Source organism: Falco rusticolus, chromosome 7 (genome assembly GCF_015220075.1).
Source record: "Falco rusticolus isolate bFalRus1 chromosome 7, bFalRus1.pri, whole genome shotgun sequence".
Lineage (NCBI taxonomy): Eukaryota > Metazoa > Chordata > Aves > Falconiformes > Falconidae > Falco > Falco rusticolus.
The window spans coordinates 22,681,448-22,704,098 of NC_051193.1; the positions used below are offsets into that span (position 1 = coordinate 22,681,448).

Here is a 22,651-nt window from a genome sequence, read left to right on the forward strand (position 1 = left end):
AGATCAGAAGGTTGACGTTTCTTGTCAATAGTATTATTTCTAATAATTAAAATTACATTTTTAAAGTAAACTATAATTTAAAGATAATATCTTTCATAATTAGTATGAACAATGGAGCCTGTGGGTGTGTCTGCTAAATGCTGAGCTCCAAGAGAAAGCATTGAAAATTAACTCAGTGAAGCCTGTGTTACTTCTTTCACTGAGAAACTACAGATCTTTTTCTTCCATATGCATTTCCAAGACCCTTTGTAAACTACAGCATATACTTAAATATCCGTTTTCCAACTTCTTGTATTACTACGTAAATAGACAAGAATGCTGAAAGACAATCCCTAAGTACACAGACTTACTCAAACATCGTCAGGAATTTCAAAACTGAACACAAATATTTACAATGATAATTAGACACCTGCATTTAACAGCTTACCTAAATGAGGAATATCCATTTCCACTCCATCACTGAAAAGTGGAGTTTTCAACCAATATGCTGTATCTTGCTCCTCAGGGGACACTGGGGGCCCTTGAAGCATGCCACCAAGACACCGCCCAATAAGCAAAGCTACTGTTCTCTCCAGATCCACAAGCCATACCCAAGACTGGGCAGGCTGTGGTAAGGGCACTCCCGCGGGATCAATTAATTCAGGTCCACCTACAAGTATTAGCAATGAATTGTTAAATTAGTCACTGTTGCCCAGATGATAAAATCAGTGTTTCTTTTACAAGAATAGAATGGTAGTTTCATGTATTACAAACATAGTATTTTTATATATCAATACATATTTCAAATATTGCTTTTAGATTCCCACTCAAATCAATGTACATTTTGAGTTGACAGAACAAAGAATTCTGCCTGCAGCTCAAAGTATTTCACAGCAAGGGATGTCAATACATTTAAGAATTTGAAAAGGAGATGTAGCAAGACACTTAGCTTAAAAAAAAAAAAAAAAAAAAAAAAAAAAAGGACAACTTAAAAGGGGAAGTTAAACTTCCACTACACAAAAGGTGACATGCTGATCTTTATTTTTCAGATTAAAAGTGTGTTAGTTATTACACTTACCATGAAGTGGCCACTGTAGTTCTTGATCTTCTAAAAGGGCTGCAGCAGGTAACAGTCTATTAAGACGATCTAAAGGTGGCAACAGATCTAGCAGGTAACTCAACAAAGGCCGAGCTACTGATACTGGCAGTAACAATAATGAGTTGACAATCTGAGACAGCATGCTACCAGCAGCTGATACATAAATTACATCTACAGAGGAAAAAAAAATATATTCTGAATGATATATTTCAAGCACAATTTAACAAGTACAAAAGAACTGCATGAAAATACCTCAGCTGTCTCCAAATGTCTCAATTGTATATGTTGAATTGGGGGGTTTGTTTAATAATTATTATCTATACAAAATCTATTAAAAAAATATATATATTTTACTACTGCACTTTTCAGTCATCTCAAAAAAATGTACTTTCAAGAAGAGAAATCTAGAACTAACAGAACTGAAACAATAATGCACAGACAATATCCTCTCTATTCAGTACTCTTCCTGCATGCAAAATGTTCTATTGAAGCCACGAACCAGATGCTATCCTTGGGTAGATAGTTAATCTCCTCCTTTTGGGGAGGCTTGGGATGTCTACTTTATGCAGATATATGGAAAATAAGGTGGTTTAGTATTCAAATCTAAACTAACAAGCCCTAAGCTTATGGAGCCACCATTAGTGATTTTACCGCAAACATTTACCTCTCAGTTTTTCTCCAACGCTACCGTTCCATGAGCTCTCCTTCAGCAGCGTAGCAGAACGGGAATAGATATCTGTAGCATGAGGCAATAAAAGCTGAAGGTGTTTGTGAAGTAGTGCCACACTGCTGGAATTCTAGAAGGAAGGAAACAACCATAAGTCTGTAAATGTATTTAAAGCAGTTTAACTTTCAAATACTCACAACGATTTTCAACAGGAACATTACAACATTCTGGTGCTCATGCACATTGAATTTCTTTTTTCCCCACCCTAAACAATAAAAACAAGGACACACACCTCACTGACACTGTTGATGTGGCAATAAGCCAGCAACTGTTTCTGCAGTGAACATAAAAGCTCATGAAGATGAGCTGGTTGGCTGTTTTCTGATGATGATGTACCCAGTAAAAACTTATCGCTGTTTTTTTCCAGTTCCCCAAAGGCTTGGTCCTGTTATGACAAAAGTGGGGAGAAAAAAGAACCATCAACTGCGTCTTCCAACACTACTTCCAACAATACTTTACCATGTGCACCTGTAATTATTGAAGAAATCTGGTAACGTCAAGTGGATCATCGGATAACCAAACTCAAAATCACAATTGTTTAGAATGTCACAGTAGTGACTGTGATAGCTGTCAAGCCAACATTTCTATTCTAAAAAGGGTATTTTGGGATACAGAAATATTTTCTGTTTAACTCACCAACGGTAATTGGATGAAGAAACTCATTCCCCACCCTGGTCCCCAAAAATCACAGTATGTTAAAATATATAACCCTTTAGAATTTATTGTGGGCTGATACATAAAATGTTTCAGATTAGAATCCTTCCTTGCACTATCTAGGATAGCAATAACAGGAGCAGAAGGCAGATGACTGCTTGAATTCATTCTGAAATCAGTTAAAAAAAAAAAAAAAGAGTTCATTTCAAGTACAAAATTCAAGGCAGATAGCTCAAGCTAGATGACTGGCAGAGGTCTAGAAAAAAGAACAAACAACTACCAGCCCTCACCCTCAGGAGCTAGGGATACTACGCCAGAGAAGTAATGATCTCTGATTTCTTCCACTGTTCTATTTAACTGGCTAGTTGAATAAAAAGGTGAGTCAGTTACTCTTACACTCCCCTACACTTTCTAAGAACAACAATCTGTTTCACATGCTCTGTATAAGAAGATGGCTGACCTGTACTTGCTTCACTACTATACGGTAGTTACTCTAGTGAAGTTAAACAGATTCCTGGTTCTGGTTCTGGCTATCCTTCTCTAGTGGCTGAGATTACACTGACACAAAGGATTCCACACGATCTACTCACTTGATGTGTTACATTACATTCTATCTTCCAAAAATTTTTGAAGCCAAAGCAAGAGTAATTAAGTACTTTAGTCTGGTATGAAACCAATACTACATTTACATAAGCCAAGTTAAACAACAAATACCACTATAGTAACATTAGAACCATAATGATGAGATGACTTAGCTGATGTTTGTCCACTTCAGGAGAAATACACAAGGCACTACTACTTTAGCTAAACAAAAAGAGCACCATTTTCTGAAAGCAGGGAAACTCTTTTCACCCTAAGTATTCAAAATTCATGGACATTAAGAAAAATAAATAACTAACTACAAGGCCTATACATACCGTATAAAATCCCAGATTTCTTAGAAGAGTCTTCATTAAGATTTCAGCTAGATGAGTATCCGGATGACTGCTCTGGATAGCATACGTTTGATCAGAGAGATTTCCATAGCTGATACATAATGAGGAAGTTTCTGTGGCATCAGACGGTGAGCTATAGCCAAGCAGGGAAGCTACATGTGTGTGGTCCTGCAAGCTTGTCAGAATAATGTCCAATTGCATTCGCTAAAGAAAAACGTTTAGACACGAGAAATACTCTTTGTTAATGAAGATAAAATAATAATCTAAAAAGAAAAAAGCATCAGACATAGTTATGCAATAAAGATATTCTACTGAGACATGAAAATAAGCTGGAGGACTTTACCAAAAAAATCCAAACAGTTTTTCCTGCTGCTGAAGTATTAGAGAATAGATAGATAAATATACTGAATTAGATGACCATACCTAGTAAAAAAAATCTGAGATTAAGGGAAAGATATTAGACATTGGACCAAATGCTTTCTCCAGCTTGTCCTACTTATCTGATTACTAGGGGGACAGCGGGGCAATTATTCTAATAAATACATATGAAAAACAGAAAGTGTAAAAAGCCATTAGAACAACGGAGGTGGCAGATGCAGAGCAATGACCTTCAGTCTTCCGTATTATTCCCCTCTGGTGCTGGTTATGAATCCTGAAAAATCTGATCTAGTAACTGCCAGGGGTTTTAGTCTGTACAACTACTAATCTTCAGAAATCTTTAGAAAATTAGCATCAGAAGATTCTTCTTCATAGTTTCAGTGTCAGTGTAAACCAGTCTATTCCATAGTGTGTAAAGTAAAGGATTTGACCAGGATCAGGATCCCGTGTGTACAGAACTGAATAAAAGTTTATCTCATTTTTTAATCTGAGACTGCTGCTGAAGCTTCAGTTCCTATTGCCCTGAAAGACAGTTCCTTGAACTTCTTTCCTTCCGTTTGTAGGATACTGGGCAAGTTAATTCCTGCATTAATTCTTGTTATTTACATTCAAGACAGAAAAAGAAAATAGGAACACCCCAGTCATCTTTGCAAAGCAGGGTGAAATCCATATAGGAAAAGCACTATACAGGTATTCTTCCCAGAATATAGTTAATTTTTTTGTTACCAAGACTATCAGGCTAGTATTCAAAAATACCTAATTTTTAAACTTGTCTAGATACTCTACCACAGCAATTCCTAACCTTTCTGTAGTCAAACTTCACCTGAGAAATCACGTAGTTCTCCCTCCCTCACTATATTCTGATTTAGCCAGGCTACCCACAGATTTTGTAAAGTTTGGCTTTGCACTGCATTGTACCAACAATGTGCTTCCACTCTGCAAATGAGGCCCACCTCACTGTTCAAAATGTTCTAGGGGAAAAAAACCCAACCAACAAACCCCAAACCAACTGCTTTCAAAGTACAGAGTATTTTTACTTGACCTTACCTGTCCTTTCGATAAGCTTTCCCATCTGTCAGGACCTTGGGGCAGAAGAGAATGCAGCAATTCCATTCTCTCCCGCAATGGAGGAAGCAGCATAGTTGCTCCTACTGAGAGAGTCTCGATTACGACCTAAAATTAGAGCAGCAGAAAATACTTTTACAGTGGGGGCACGGAGAGGGGGGAAAGCATCAACTCAACTGTATCTCTAAAAAACACAGAACGTCACACAGGATATATCCAAAACATCCACTTACTGTCATTTAACATCAGAATTCTATGATACAGTAGAACATTAATCTTTTATTCTGTGATGCAAAGATAATGCAGCACACTGAAGCAATGAAATGAGACCAACGTATTGTCAAAACAATAAAAAATTCTTTGTAAGTTGCTACTTCATGTAAGAGTGCCATCTCAGGAGAAGTTACTCAAGTCAGTTCCTCAGTCCACAACATGAACTTTTCAAGCTCGTTATGACAAGCAGTAATAATTAAAATGTTACAAAATAAAAGAAGCTTTTGAAATTCTTATACAAATACGCTCCTCTGCTTTCAGATCATGAAACAGTGATGGCAATTAAATGAGTAAAAAAGTCAGAATTGTGTCCATCAGAATGACAAGTTCAGAAAGTCAGAAAAATCTCTAATTACACAGTCAAAAAAAGGAAGAAAGAAAAGAGAGTAGAAGAACTTTCACATGTAAACAAAAAAGCATTACTTACTTCCTGAATTTCATCAGGGACAGAAGAGTCCATCAGTCTAAACAACAAATTTCGAAGAGGACCAGCTTGCCGGCCAAGAATGCTAGTAGCTACACCTCCAGCCAGTGCAAGTGCAAGATGATTAGAAAGCAGCTTCAAACACAACTTAAGAAAATTGTGATGTTCCCTGTAGAGACATACACCCCTGTTAATCTCTCCTATTATTAGCCTTACTCCCTTTCACTTACTAGTGCACTAAGCTTTTAACTCTCATTTGATTTTGCACATGAGAAAGATAAGTAAATTACAAGTGGGCCTTTAAAGAAACTCCTCTGAAAAGCTACTGCCGGTCTCCTTAAAAAGAACAAAAAACAAAAGTAGAATACAGAAAAGTGTCTTTGTGGACAACAATTCCAAGAGGCATTCAGTTTAGAGAACTAGCCTCATGAACTAGGAGGCAAAATCATCCCAAAACACACAAATAAATAAACAAATATATTCCTCTCAAAAGAAAAAAACTAAACTTTTAAGTAATAAATGTAGTCTTCTCTCAGAAGATTTAGGAGTACAACAGTCAGATTAAAAATGAAAAGTCAGGATATTAATTTCTAGCCCTCTTAGAGAAGAAAACTGTTGAAAAACTTTGTAGCAAGGAAAAGGATTCATAAGGACCTTTGATATTTCCAGTGGGTTTTGCAAATGTTAGTGAGGAAACATTCATGCTTTCGTATTTTATAGCAATACATTTAAAAAGTCACCTTTGATGAAAAGGCTCAAATGTGGAAGCTGTAATAACGATTACTGACGATTTGTCAAGAGGCTATTTTAAGTCAATATGGCACTATCAAGATAGCTGATTATCAGTAAGTTTTACTGCATCTCATTTTCTGGAGCACCTTCCAGAAAAGACAGATTTGCGGAAATGCATAAAGGCTCCCCATATCTAAAGCAAGGAAAATGCTTCTTGCACATGTATTTCAAAGCTAAGTGACATTTCCTGTCTACAAATCTCATGTTTGTGAGAAGCAGCTTGCATTTTCAAATCTAATGGAGTATCTTATTTTAAAAAAAAAAAAAAAAAAAAAAGGAAAAAAAACCACCCATGTGGAACTCATCATGAAACATCCCAAACTGTCCACTAGTAACCTTGTCTGTATCAGACGCAAACTGCTCTGACTGTTAATACTATACCTCATTACAAAGTTTCCTAGCCTGTCATTTCCTGAAAAAAATGCTTTTCTCATTTTGTTCATTCAGACGGAAAAGTTATGCTACTTGATATAACCTGAATGACAGAATCATACATGACCTTTAAAGAGCTTTCATGCATTCTGAACTATTTCTAGCTCTCCAGAGGTGATCAGAGACCTTGAGCCGCCAGAAGGAAATAGCCCACCCCCACAGGCTAAAAATGCTTGTGGAAAAAATACCCTAACTCCTTAGATAGAAACAGGGTTTTGCCAGAGCACTGACCCCAATGCAAAATGCAATGGCAACTACCCATCTCCTGCTCTGAGCATCACACACTGTTAGCCCACCACTGGATGTATGGACCAATGGGTTATCACTTGAAGAGGGTTTGTCCTGGCCTGAGCTTATCAGTGGATTAGTCAGTAAGGATCTCCCCAAACCGCTTACAGGAGGAAGAACTGGCAAAGCAGAGATAATGTACAGAAATCATGCATTGCAATTATACAGAAAAGTGTTTTTTGAAGGATAACTCTAAAAACAAATACGTAATTCAATGCATAATTAAAATAAATTCCAGACAAAAGATCCTGCTACATTTGAGGCACTGAAAACTTCCTGTTATACAAACGGCACCTGAATGAACAAATAACCCAGACTTACACTTGTTAAAGAAAAGACTACAAATCTGTAACATTCATATGCTGTATATATATACCTTGATGAAGGAAAAGGCAGAGGGGGGATTTCACTGTTAATTTTGTCACAGTAGTGCTCAAGAAAAGAACGAAGATGCGAAAAGGTACTTTCTTCAAGGTCTACACAATAGGGTCTGTGCCATGCCACAACTTGCCTGGAATCAAACATCAAAGTAAATTAACTACTGAAAATATTCTAATTGCTTTAATAAATTAACAGTTGAGTACATGCTTGAATGAACCTATTTCTTTCTTAGAACAAACTAACATGATTGAGGCAGACTAACTTCCTTGAAGGTTGTTCTCCGCTCTCTTTTCTGAGAAGTTCTTTACAAATCACTCCTCATTTATGAACAAAAACACCTACAATGCCATAAATATAAAGCCATATGTATTTAATCTGACTGAAGCAAAAGCTGATCAATATTCACAAAGCGCTTTTTTTTTTTTTTTTTTTTTTTAAACACAAATGCCAGATTGTAAGGAGATTTTATTACAAACAGGAAGAACTCAGAAAGAGTAGTACCACTTAGTACTGTCTGAGTGTCACCTCTGAGTTGATTCTTTTAAGATAGCTCCCTTTAAAACAGGGCATTTGAAATTCTTCCTGAATTATCTTTCAAATACTAAGTTTTTCTATTCCTTTGTGTTAGTCCATATATAAATTAAAGTTTACCGGTTCAGTCAAATCACTTGGCTCATGTCTTTGGTGCAACAAAGTAGTCTTTCAGTTACTGTATATTAATAACCGAAGTATTTACTTTAGTACCTGTTTTTAGTTTAGGTTAACACGCAGCCATCCAGAAATTTGTTAAGACATCTAAATCCACATCAGTAATTTGTCTACACTTCCCCATCTCCCAAAGTACTTTGGTTAGTCTACCCCCTGTTACACTAAAGGAAATTGTCTAAGCCATAAAAAAATCTTGTCAGAAGCACAAAATAAAAAAAAATACTTAGTTGTTTCTCCTTCTACTGCCTAACTTGTGGATTTTTAGTAGAGGTAACTTTAACAGCAGATTAAGAAATCTTCATATACAAAGAACTAATATCCAAATCCTTGGTGCTGCTAAATTTTCACTTGAAATCCGTAACAATATAAAAATAGAGAGATGGGGACGGGAGAGGAGAGAGGAAGAGAGAAGAAAAGACTCTCCGGTCCAAATCATTACAAGCAGAATACTTGAAATGCACGACACAGTCAACACCTTCAGGAAAGAGTTAAAAGTTCAACATATCCCAAAGTGGACTTGTATACAGAAAACAATATACCTGTCCCCCAATGTCATTGTTACCTGTCCCTTGGAAGAGCTGTCCAGGCAAGGCTATGGGACGTTCCTGCTGAAATCTGTTGAATTGCAACTCCATCTAAGCCACTTACTTTCTTCGGCTTAGTAATGGGACCAGTAGAGTTTCCCTGACCACACTGTCCCATTGAATTGTTGCCCCAAGCATAAACTTCATTGTCTATAAACAGAAATAAAGTAGAAAACAAAACCTGAGATACAGCTGCTTTTAATCAAGAGGACAATTATGGGGGTTTTACACCTTATTCTTTTTACCATGAGAAAGTGCCAAACAGTGACTGTCACCAATCGAAATATCGACTATCCTTGTAGCAGCCAGTTCTTCAATAAGCTTGGGTCTGAGAGCAGTTGCCTCTGAAGAGCCACAGCCAAGGCATGCACCACAGCCCCATGCATACACCTAGAGCAAACAACCACAAAACATCAGCGTATGCTTCATACAACCTACACTTCTGCCCGCCCAGCCACCCAGATCACTGGCCACATGGGGAGGCTGTTGCAAGAAAAGAAACTGCTACACCAAACTCCAGAATTTGTAATCCATACTTTAAAAACCCACTGCCTTCGAATCCCAGTGGGGTGACACTGGGGGTCAGTTAGGTTGCATGTATGCAAATGCTTGTTGTATGACATGGATATACATCATGCCGGTAAGGGCTCTCATTTACCGCCTAAACATTTACCTGCAGGCTCTCCTGAGATTGTTCAGATTAGAAATAAAACTTTCAGTTAACACCTATATTCTAAAATACACATATATTTTAAAAAGATATTGAATCGCTTAGCCACCTGGGTTGGTTAATGCATTAAAAATTACAAGCATTTCACTGTTTTTTGCTTCCAGAGCCCACTTTGCTTCCTGAATCCCATTTGATTTTGCACTGGTTACGTTTATTAACCTCAAAGTAATTCATTTTCTGTGGCTAAGCAAGACACTTGAAAAAGTGTAGTTCTGCATGACTCTTCAGCACGTTTTGAATTACTCTAGCACATTAGGATCTCAGTACTTAAGCAATCTGTAATCAAGAACTTAAATATAAGTAAGAGTTGAATATTTTCTCAGGTCAAAATACTAAATGCTGAAATAATGAAACCACACCATCTTCATCAGCTCTCACAATTTGAATGAAAACTTGTTTTTGCCTACCTGCCCTGTTGATGTCAAGGCCAGTGAAGACTGGCTGCCAGCACAAACTTTTCGAATAAACATTCCTTGCAAGGCTTCTATAACTTTAGGTTTATATACTCTATTTGTGTCACCATGACCAAGTTTGCCTATAAAAGGAGGAAACACAAGTGGAAGGTATTTTTAATATATAAACTATGACAATTAGAAGTACCAAAAAAGAACTCTTTTTGGATTTTAAAAAAATGTCAAGAGTATAATTTTAAAATTAAAACATATTACATTTTTTATAAAACCTAGTCTCTTTCAACTGCTGTAATTACAGACTTCAGGAAACAGATATCTATTTAAAACCAGAAATATTCCTTCCATATATCTACACTATTCATTGCCTGCTGTTTAACTACTAAAGCCTTCCAAAACACTAATCTTTTCATATTTGGCAAAAAAAAAAAAAAAAAAATTACTTTATAAAGTGACTTGAAAAAAACAACTTTCTTGCTTTCCTGCATTTTTTTCCTAACAGCTGTGTGCATCTGTGTAATGATTAATATATTTATTCCTTATTCTCCATTTAAGTTCTCTTGAAAACAGCTGTTTGTATCCACAACTTCACTATTTTCAATCAATGACCTCAGAAACAAGGACTGTCACTAGACCATGTCAGTGTGTTGACAGAATAATATACCTCAAAAGGAAGGAGAAAACCCCAGATCAAATGTGAAATATACTACAAAGACTGACAATTTCTGCAAAGCATTGATTCATGCTGGTTTAACTTTCCTACAACAATATTTCAGTACCACATTATTAATACCCAAAACCCAAATTCTTTCTAATTTACTGAAACAGAAGAGCAAACTCCAATATTTTGTGAAGGTTAAGATTCCCGTCCTGTTAAAAACTTATTTTGCAACTGAAATTACAGAAAGAGGGAGACAGCGGAGTGGAAACCATTCTGTATGTGCATGTCAGAGCTAGCTTCTGAACAAAATTTAAATTCCTACCCAGTTCTACTAGCCACCAATTTGATTATGAGATTTCTGTAGCCTGCGTTTTCCTCTCTTCTCACACTAGGCTAAGAAACCAGTAATACAGCAATTTCAACCTGAGTTTTAATTTTTATCTATCAGCATAAGCAAATTTAGCTAAATACAGTAATAGTTGAAAATAAATAATTCTGTGTTTGACAAAGCAACTACTGGCAATGAAAGTTAGAAGCCTTTCATTTTTGAGATGAGAAACGTTTCTTCAAGAGGCACTTTAAAATGCAACAGTTTCTAGTACGTGAAAACAGTTATTACCGTATCAAATGACTGAGTTTATTTGAAAGTTATCAGCAAAGTGGTTTTTCCACAATTGTTCATGCTTTCATGGAGCCTTCTGCTCTGTGAAACCCCTCTTCCTTCTGATAATCTTTTTTAAAGTCTATAATTTTGCAGTTAAACTTCATGTATTATTATATTAAGATTTTACTAAAATCCTTTTCTTGAACAGCTACCAAATGACAAAAAAATGTAACAACCAACCCCAACAAAAAAACCAAACTGCAAGGAGAACTGAGGCTACAAGGTAGATGAAGTAAGACAAAAATTACTCCCAAAATGTTATTTTTACCTACCATTGTCTCCTCCTCCAAATGACCACACTGTTCTCCCATCTTTGGACAGAGCTATTGTGTGTGAACTGCCACAGGAAACCTCTCCTACATTGCTAATATCTTTTACTAAAGTTGGAATGTTGCGGCTGTTGCTGTCACCATGACCTAGGGAAAAAAGAAAAATGTATGTTCTTTTTGTGAAGATTTAAATTCTGCTTATGGTTTGTAATCTCAGTAAGATTTCGCAAAACCCATATACATGTAATTGACACAAATGATAATTTCTGCCCACTTTTTGGAAAGATTCTTAGTAAGGTTTGAAAGAGATCTTCAGTAAGGTTAGCAAACATTTCCTTTTTATAAGACACACTCCAGAACACTTGTTCATACCTTACTGCCACTAAATCTTAGGGCTATTTTCTACCTAGTTTAAAAGAAATAAAAATAATTACTAGTACAATTGCCTTTAATACTAGTTGATTTAAGTAGCTGTGCTTCCTAACACTGGACAGCACGAGGAAGCTAGAATAAGGGCACACTCCTACTTACTACTGTCAGTACAAGCTTATATACTGCACAGACAAATAAAACCAGCAAACTAGTTAGTTTTAGATAGCGACAATTCCAACTGGTCCTTTCTGCGGAAGCCAAATACTTTATAGTATCACCTACTTCATAATAAGCATGAGTTACATGTCTTATAAACAGAAATTCTGGAGATATCGAAGAAAAACGGGGAGCAGAGGGAAAAGAATACTACACATGGTATACATAACTGGTTTGAACAAGTTACACCGACCTAATTAAATGCTACTTTTAGCTGCACACTGGAACTCACCATTGCATACTTCAAGCTCCCCAAATCACGTAAAAAACCCACATTAACCTAAAACTCAATGAGAACATTTCCACAGCCCCCCCCAGATTTGTAGGTTAATGCTCTAATGCAGTGTTCTTTTCTTAACAGCAAGTATAGGCTCAGCACTTCTACTGATTACCCTGAAAACCAGTGCCAGTCAAGTTTTATTACACTATCCTCATCTTCTGCCCCTGTCAGTTACTTGCTTTCACCCCTCTACTTGGTGATCTGACAGTCAAAGCAAAGACAGCATGAAGGAACTGACGCTCAACTTGAATCAGTTTTCTAAGCCAAATCTGTTGCTGCAGCCGAACCTCTGGAGAAGGGTTTACACTAGGCATGTCAGCTGCACAGCAACGATGAGGAAATAGAAACACCATAGGTTTTGTTTCAGTTAAATTTAACTTTTTTGACCTATTAAGGTAAAAGGACATTAAGTCATTCCAGCAAACTTAACTTCAAGTTTCCTTGTTAGCATCACATTCAAATCAGACCCTTGATTTTATTAGCCAGTTATTCAGGGCTGTTCAAAGAGCCATCCTACCATCACTAGATCACATTTAACTAAAATTCCAGTTCACTTAAAATGTCTACTGTTTATATTTAGAGCGGCAGTGGCAATCTTATATTGTTTTACGAATAAACAAAGGCAGCTTTTCCTGAAAAGAATTTAAAAAAAAAAATCCGTGTAAAATTAACTGCGTTAAAACTGTTTAAGAGTCTCTACACTATTTTAATACAGTCACCTGCATACACACACCTGTGTACACATGTGTACGTGTATTTAGAGGGGACAATAACAGAACAAGGCAAATACACGTACAGTATCATTATCCGTAACAATTCTTGCAAATGAATCTCATGAAATTTTAAAATTACCTAATCTTCCAAAGTCTCCTTCTCCCCATGTATATAGCTCTCCATCTTCTGTAACAGCGGCACTGTGTCTGTATCCAGCAGATACACATACAACAACCTATGTTACATGCAAAAATAAACATCAAGTTTTTACACAAACTGAATAGGAAGCTTGAAAGCTTGCAGAAGTCAAATTTCAGAATCAGTCTACGTCAATCAACTTGTTCACATGTGTGGAGAAAATACACACAAGTTAATCCTTGCAATCTTTTCTATTTAGTATTTGGTAAGTGGAAATCAGCGTACTAAGGAGACATGTTTACACATGAAACTGGCCATGACTTATTTATCAAGCAAATTTAAAGTAAAGATATTCTAGTCTTACAGCAGCAAAAAGCATCATCAGTGGACGTTTAAAACACTGGCCAAAACACAGACAGGGAAGAGAAGGCCTTGCAGGACAACACAAAGCCACTTTTCAAATGAAGCCACCAAAAACTTTTAGATTAGAAGTCCTAATGCCACAGCTAACAAAAGCAACCAGCTCCTGGAATGCCACTGCAGTTCAGCAAAATCACATGAGCAAGCTTCACACTTCATACTGGCAATGCCATTGTCACAATCACATGCCTAAAGGCCACAGTAAGTTTCAGTGCTTTGCAGAAAGCAGACCCAGCCTCAAAGAGAAGTTTAGAAAAACACAGAACTTTTTCGTAACATTTTATATATTCCAAATTTTACACATCACAACATCACAGAACAAAAATGGGTGTTCTACCATACAAAACATACCTTTCCTTGCAGAGGACCCTGAATAAGTTTGGGATATTTCTGAGTTGAACTATTTCCATGTCCCAGTTTTCCATAGTCACCGTCACCCCAGCTGAAGACTTCCCCTTCTGTTGTAAATGCTAAAGTGTGACCATCAGATCCTTTCGAAGATGACACTTTTTTAATAGACCTATGAGGCTCAAAAGTCAGTTTCTTCAATGTGGACTGATTATTGGAGTCACCCAGTCCTAGCCTCCCATAGCTGCCTTTACCACAGGCTCGAACAGAACCATCCGTAGAAATAACAAACGTACAATATTGTCCTGCTTCAATCTATAAAAGGTTAAAAAAGTAAAAACATAAAGATTAGATAAATGTAAAATTCACATATATGACTAGAAATTTGTATTTTTAAAAGAATGACAGGTTTCCTTACCTGATCTAACCCTCTCATATAACATCATGTAAGAACTAAGGAGAATTTGGACTTCAGCAAGCAGTAAAATTCAAATTCTTGAAAAATATTTCATGAGTAAATCTATTTTCTTGAGGTAAAGGATATAAATAGCGATTCACCTATTTTATTTATTTGCACCTCTTCTACAGACTACACAATTCAGCCTGCCTTCAGTTCTCCAAGACTCATGGAGGGAAATGGACAGTCTTTGAAGATATCTTAATTTCTTAAGATTAAAAAGACAACATCATAGCTTGATAAAGCACTGTACATTTTGCTTAATTTACCAAGTGGTAACATTACAGAAATACGCCTAATGCTAAAAATCCACTACCATTTGAGAGTATGCATTTCAATTACATAAAAAACAAAGAAAGACGACCAAAAGTTTTTTTTTTAAAAAGTATGAACTTGCCTCTATTGGAAAGTCAGCACACAGCTGAAGAATGACCTAACAGCAAACCAACTAACCCTGCAATAATTTGCTATAGGAATCTTAACACACCGTAAGTACAAAGCAGGTTCAAATCTGAAGCTTAGAAGTACTGTGTGTCCACGTGATGAAATGGCACAAAGCAGGTGGTAGACTGCACAGTGACAGCCCTATTTACTGTGAATTAACTTCTTTATATAGACCAATCCTACAAAGACTGTCAATGAAGGTTAAAGCAAAAAGTCTTTATCCCAGTAGGAAATCACAAAAATAACATGGTATGGGTGTATACAGCACTGTTCAAAGAGTAACCCATTCATTCAGATCACTTATTCCACTCGTGTATTAGTGTCTTGTTCAAACAAAGTTTTTTGAATGCATAAACTTGCTTTATGATGCTTGGTCCTGCAGTCCATTGGCATATAAATATAGCAGTGATGTCAATAGGAATAATTTCAGAGAATGTACCTAAATTGTCTCGTGACCAAAAAAATGCTTTTACTTAAGTCAACACTGCAAAGCCAATATAGTAACAGAAAAGCAATCTATTATATTCTGTCACACATGAACAGAAGTGCTCAGTCGCAATGGCAGAATCTGTCACTGAAAGTAGAAAGAGCATACTGTATATTGATTTTCAGAAAGCTAATTAAGGCTGCTGTGCCAGCAGTTAGCAGTTTGGACTTTTAAACTAGGCAACCTCGGTGTGAAAGCCACCAATCAAAAAGAAGACTGAGTAATTGAAATACCTTATAAACAACAGTAGAAAATAAAAAATACTTCAAAAAAAAAAAACCCACCACACCAAAACCCCAAAAACATAACCACAGGCAAATCTGTATCTGCAAATGCATTTCATAGCACGTTAATTAATTCAATCATTCCTGTTACATGGATATTGATCTGTGTGTGTCATTAAAATGGAAACAGAATGTTTTTTCCAGGTGTCAATAAAAGTAGTGAGATACTTTCAGTGAAATAGCTTGTGTGATTAGTCCTGAGCATCATACCTTCGGTACAACTTGACACTCAGAAATAAAAACTGTTAAACGTTACAGAACATACCACTATGAGTATCACTCACCGTCTGTGCATCAGAAAAACTTGGAGCAAGCTTGGGCTGAAGTATTTTCTCTTGAGTTCCTTCTACCAGTTGATGACTGCTGTTGCTACCCCAAACATACACTTCACAGGTCTCAGAAACAATGGGAGCATCACCCGTTTGAATGCTGTCAGGGCTGGCACATGTTCTTGAATAGTCTGACGCCATTCGACAAACCTATTAAGATTAGAGATTTACTACAGTAGCATTTTCATTTCTTTCCATAGTCACGTTTTATGCAACTTTAATTTCCCCTCATTATGATTCTCGGTCTAAAACATAAACCATCTGTCACTGTATCATTAGCTTGCCTAAATTACTTTGTTTCTCTACATCTTAGTTTTTCACCTTTTTTTGCCTTCCTCTTTTACTCCAGAATAACTCAGCAGAGACTGGACCATACGCACATGCACACACCAATCAGATGTGCGAGGGAGAAGTAAACTACAATTACCTTAAAATCAAAGTTTGTTTATAAAGACATACCTCTTCAAATAAACACAGAGCTGCCTCGTAAAGAGAACATAAGCCGTCAGAGGTTCTAGTTGGCTCTCTCCATTGACTTCGATCTGCAGATGATCCCTACAATTTTTAAGTGTTATTATGAGAAAAATACTTCCACACAGCAACAGTGCACCTGTACAAAATACATTAGGGATTTTTTCCTTAAGCAAAATTGAAAGCTCTTTCTATAAGCATAAGTAAATGACCTTTCTCCCCTGAGCTGTGATAGCGGCATGCATACAATTCAGGAAAACAAAGAAGTGACAAGTGCTAGTTAAACGTTCTTATTTATTCATTTTTGTGAAAATATCTAGGTTGAGAGTTGATTTCTCCTAATACTGTTTTGTTCTGAAATCCATGTAATTTGTGTTTAAATTGATTATTATTTTGAAATGACTAATCATCATTAATTTTTTGTTTACTTATCTTCCATAATTTGGTCACTAATTTTATATCTAGCCCAAAAACCAACAACAAATAAAAATGCCCATCAGGAAATTAAATTCAATTCAGATCCTGCCACTGCCATATTCTTCTCATGATCCCTATTCTTTAATTTTTTGTAGCTTTTAAAATTTATGTTTATTAGCAAGCATTACAAGACTGAGAGGAGAGGAAAGAATGACTGCTTCAGGGAAAAAGTCATTTCCTGTTTCAGTCTGAGCATGAGGCAGAAGCTTGCCACAGCTTCTGATTGCATATTGTGCAATCATTTCATAGCTTCAAAAAGATTATTCATCTAGGCCAGAAGTAGGCACTCAGCATGCAAAGCAGTGTGCCATACTTCCAAACAATTCAGCTCATTTTCTTACCACATTAATTTCTGAGCAGTAGCAAAAATGCTGAACATCTCAAGTCTTACTGATTTCCAAAGAGATATAAGCAGAGGTCCACGTTAACTGGACAGCAGGAACACCCAGTTTAAATAACTTTGAACAGGAAACAAGGCATATTGCAAAACTTTGAATTCTAACCAAATTCAGCAAAGCAAGCCTTAAACACAGTTCCAGGCTTTCTAACTTCTTTGCTATGAACGTAAATGTAAAGCGCATGTGGATCAACTAGGTCCTTGATTCTTTTCCTGAGAAAAGGCGTCAGAGCCTAACGCCAAAAGTGGCACACAGGGATTGCTTTGCTTTTCCCCTTTACCTGTGAGCGGGCAGGGAATGAGAGGAACAGACAGTGGGTAACAAAGGAAATAGTGAAAAAAATATTTCACAAAAAAACCCAACCTTTTTAACGTATTAAGTAAACTATTCTGCAAATTGGTATTCAGTATTGAGAAACTATTTGAAATGAAGATTGCAACTACATTCACAATGTAGAAAAATCAAAGCTGCTATACCTACCAAAGATCGCCGCATCTGTGATAGTATACTCATAAAGCAATCAAAGCTGATCATTCCTTCCGGGCTTTGCAGCAACTTGGTTTTCTCCATGGTGTTTACTACGGCTGAAGCACCTAAAGCCATTTCTATCCATTCAAGAAGATATCGCAAGGCACCTCGTTGGGCAGCCAAACCAAGAAGCAATTCAGAAGCTAATCTACGACCTAAAGTGTCTGCCCCAGAGTTTGGAATTGTTACTCCTTTAAGAAATGTTGTTACTTGTGATAAACAGTCCAACCCCATTGGTGGAATCTTGCTTTCATTTGCTAAAGATAAAGGTGGTAAAGAGCTCACGACTTCTATTGCAGTATGGATAACATCATTGCAAAGACTGAGGCCAGGTCCTGACGCAGGCATCATCCAACTTTGTCTTAGCAGTGCAAATAACAAGCTTAATCCAGTCCGAACCCCCATTTCTATGAGTGCATCTGTACTCGACCTTGGACGTTCGCTGACAGAATGCACATCTGTTGATCCAGAACTGCTTTCTGGTGAATGCTGCTGTTGTTTTACCTTACCCTTATCATGGTATTTATTAGAAAGTGCATAGAAGACACGCTGCAACACAAGAAGACGTTTTCGAAGTGCTCCAGCAAATGGAGAGTCTGAGCATACCATCTTCGCCAGTGCCAGCTGGCTGCTAAGAAGGGCATCCAAGTAGTGGTCCTGTTCATCACTAGATAGAGATTCCCGCTCAAAATCTGGTAACTGAGGTCCTTTGAGGCACAGCACCTGCTGAGGCAATGGCACTACTTCTTTATTGCTGACTAATTTAGCATACAAGATAGAAACTCCCTCCCTTGTTGCAATGGATTCACTGTCTTCTGTGATCCAGGAGCTGTTCAGATGTTCAAGCCATTTCAGCTTCACAGGTGGGACCATAGCTGCCATGTTGGTTTACTCCTTTGCCATCAGTCCTAAAGACAGAAAAAAACCCTGTAAATAGGTGTGCAGTACTATCTACAGAACTCACTACTCACAGTAGGACAAACCCTAATAACCCTTTAAGAAAGCAAGCAACAAAAGATGAGTCACCAAGAGTTAACAAAGTTCCACCATTTTACCCGTATAAGTACTGCGACTTGGAATTCAGATTAAGTACTAACAGAATAGTTTAGAAGTAGTAGTAGTATTAGAAGAAAAAAATAAGAGAGGCATTTTAAACAAATAAGTACATGTGTATGTGCAACTTCCTTAACATGATGTAAGATTTTTATTTTAAGTCTGCATTTGCTAAATCCACATACACAAAAATTCACACAAAGCAAGTTTAATTCTGCTGTGTTACAATGAAAATACACTTCTAATATTCTCTAGAGAAAAATAATACTCTCAAACTGAGGACAAAGATTTCAAAAAATGCACAAGATCATACACAACTCTGTACAAGTCAGTGGAGTACCAGTGTAAACCTTCATTTTACAATAAACGAGGCTGCTAATTCAGGCCACAGCTAAGGGCTCAACCTGCCAAACACATTTTTAAGTCCTGCTGTCACAAGCCATTCTTTCCCCTGAGATAACTGCTGGAGTGGCACATTGTGCAGCTCCTATTCACCCACTGAATAGGCTCTTCAGAGCCAAATATACATTTCAGCTATTCCAAGTAAATTTACAGTATCAATAATTATATATAATGTTACATTAAAGTATTGTATAATGTATGACTCAAAGTATTGAAAGCTTTTAGGACAGATTTTTAAGGAAGGGATCACTAACAATACAAATGTAAAGAGAAAACTTACTGCAGCAACACCAGTTTAGGGGGAAAGTTCAAATTGGTTGTCAAACCAACCTGACACAACATTCTTTCAAATCAAAGGTGCCAATGAATTTCAGAAATCATTTTTTGCTGACAATTTTAGGGAAAAAAATCCAACACATTATGAATTATGACATTTTTATATGGATGCAAAATCAATTAAAACTATACAACGAAATTCCTACAAAATTCCTGGGAATCCTATAGTTAAAATGGGATTCCTCATCACATACCATAGCTTTTCTTGGCTAGCACTCACCCCTGGAATCCATCTCTCTTCTGACTTTTGTACTGCCTGAACTCAAGTAACTTATTCAGTGGAACAGAAAGATCCCTTTTCCCCTTGTTCTTCCCTTGAGAGATGCAGTAGGGTCTCAGCTCTACACAGGTGGTCTAAAACATCAGTTACAAACTCTACGTGTGAAACATGAAAGCTCTGATATTAAACCACTTATAATTTGGCTTAGGTGAAATATAGTTTCAAGGTCTGCATTTTTTGTTCACTGTTTTAAAATCTAAAATAAATCAACATATGGAATGATTACACCTAACTTACAGAAAATCAGATCTTTTTGAAATATAATCTGAGTGCATCAATTTTCAAACTGAACATGGCAACAGGTTCTCTTTGATCACTTTCAGAAGGAAGAATATATCGTTGGAAAAGCAAATTATTTTCTCTACATAGCCCTTCTTTCAGGACGACATACCATAGGTGTACGGCACAGATGGTATGGCAAATGTTGCATATGGTCTTGTAGTTCCCCAGTGCTCAGTCACCATAAACCTCTCAACCATACTACTGAAAATGAAAATGTAAGCAATTTAAAAATAAAAAAAAATCATCAGAAAGTTATCTTGTATATTCAGAAGTGTACAGTATTACTTAGGCAAATGACGCTGTATTAAACTACTTCCAAAAATTAAGCTGGTAAAAGTTTACAGAAGAATTGTATGTTAGGAAGACAAAATTTGAAGGTAAAACGGGGGGGGAAATTAGGCTAGTTTTTAGTTAAGTTTTGAGAGATTGTCTCTGTTTTGAAACCAACAATGTAATGTTTTGATTAATAAGTTGGTAAAATAATGACAGCACAAAGTGCAGAGGCACCTCTATCACTGTAGACAAGTGTCACATGGAAAGAACAGTATGTAGCCAAGAAGCAGTAAGATTAATAGCTTGAGATTTCATCGTAAAACATACAAGCATATACAATTATCGAATAAAAAGTTATCCCATAAGTAGAGAATCTATTATTTGGAGATTCGAAAGTAGAAGAATCTAGTGAGTCACAGAAGGATCATGAGTATCATGAAAGAAAATACAATCCTGAGTAGCATTAACAAGCATTTCCAGAATGGTTAGGAAAGGTTACGTAAGGGAAGCAACTTTGACAGAGTTTCATAAAATGCTAATCAGTTGGATTAACCAGCTAGATTTCTGTCACCTATATCCTGAACTCATTGAAGATTGACAATGGATCATGTGGAGAAAGAGATTATTCCTCTGATCTACCCTAACAGAGAAGCTAGCCTGAAGATAAGACTAGGAATGTGGTTTTCCAGCACAGCAAATCAAAATACATACATACATAATGAAAATGAAATTAAATGAAATCTGGTCTATAAACATAGCAGAGAAAAGGAAAGGCAGGGAGGGGAGTGGCTAAGTAAGCAAAAGGAGAATATAAGCATAAGAACAAATGGGTATTTAATGATCATAAATGCATTTAAACTGAAAACCTCCGAAGTTTGTTGTTGGTTAAATTCTGCAGTGAGTTTCTAACAAAAATAGAAAACCCTTTTCAAATGGAGTATAATAAATTCTGATATACAACATAAATTGTTCTAGTTTCATACTGCCACGGTCTAGAAGTGTTGGCCTACGTTAGACTGAGGTGAGAAACCAGCAAGGCTTGTATTAGGATAGCTTCTTAGAAGGGCTTATTAGCTCAAGCACAGGACCATGTTGATGCAGTCATACTGCTTTTACAGGATCCAAGCCAGTCCATGCATCTTGCTGCAGCATGTGTCATAAAACTTTTGAGTCCACTTCTTATTTTTCATCTTGCAATTTCAGGCTATTCTGTCAAAACTTAACACTAAAAAAAAAAAGGAAGACAATATGGTTTTAGAGTAACTATCTTTTGGGATATCCAGCTACTTAGAAATCAAGTGAGGGCTTCGTTGCCAGATCCTATTCATAGCTCTGAATCAAAACCCTGGCATGAGCAGGAGAAATCTACAGAAGAGTTAAAGTGTGATGTGCACTGAGCATTTCATGTTTGTGTCTCAGAGATTTCAAAGACTGTCTATTTTAATGTCTTTTTATTGTTCACTTGCAATCTAGCAGCATTTTAGTATTTCAGGGCTGTGCAACTGGACTTAGGATACTTTCTACTGACTTCTATTTCTGTCTTGCAATAAGGTATTTTCTATTCTTGCTCCACTTGCTTAATATTTTTACCCTTATAAAACACTACTGTCAGTAGACAGCTTTTGAACTCAACAAAAACATAAACCACAAGAACTACACACATGTGAAATGAAGTCCTTAAAAACACGGTTTCTTAGTTATCATTTACACAACGTTGAAGTACTGCAAAAGTAAAAAGCATTGATAACATGACAACACCCCTCACCCCAAAATGTGGAAACAGACACAGAGTTTGAAAAACTTATCACATGTAAGAATGCAGACTGATTGTAACTAGTTGAGTCCAGGGTTCTTCTAAATCTAGGTCCTTCTAAGTCTAGGTCCGATAAAATTTTTAAAAATTAATAAATTAATAAATAAAAGAGAAGTCTCTGCTCCCAAAGAGAAGTTAGTGTTATTAATTTGAATGCTAGCAGGATTCAGAACTCTGGTTTCTTCAGGAAGATTCCTGATGTCAACTATAAATGTTGTCAAGCTAACTTAATAGTTTAATATGCAAAGCATTTTTCAAAGCAAAACAGTGTCTTCAAACTGCTCTTTTTAAAAGTACTGTGTTTAATAACCCACAAATGCTTTACCTCCTATTTTACAGACCAGATTTGGTTTACTCCTGTTATATAATCATTAACCATGGGTTACACAGGTTCTG

General features: G+C 36.6%; 1 protein-coding gene across 1 annotated transcript in view; it reads right to left on the reverse strand.

Annotated features, from left to right (window-relative positions):
- HERC1 (HECT and RLD domain containing E3 ubiquitin protein ligase family member 1) overlaps positions 1-22,651 on the reverse strand; it is a 109,841-nt gene that overhangs the window by 65,579 nt on the left and 21,611 nt on the right. The window contains 18 exon segments of the mRNA XM_037396088.1: positions 428-649; positions 1,058-1,249; positions 1,743-1,875; positions 2,038-2,190; positions 3,377-3,598; positions 4,820-4,945; positions 5,538-5,703; positions 7,423-7,557; positions 8,698-8,869; positions 8,965-9,109; positions 9,857-9,984; positions 11,457-11,600; positions 13,174-13,270; positions 13,945-14,256; positions 15,898-16,092; positions 16,402-16,497; positions 17,769-18,724; positions 20,279-20,370. Of these exon segments, the coding sequence (XP_037251985.1) occupies positions 428-649; positions 1,058-1,249; positions 1,743-1,875; positions 2,038-2,190; positions 3,377-3,598; positions 4,820-4,945; positions 5,538-5,703; positions 7,423-7,557; positions 8,698-8,869; positions 8,965-9,109; positions 9,857-9,984; positions 11,457-11,600; positions 13,174-13,270; positions 13,945-14,256; positions 15,898-16,092; positions 16,402-16,497; positions 17,769-18,698 (3,568 nt within the window). The 5' untranslated portion in view covers positions 18,699-18,724; positions 20,279-20,370.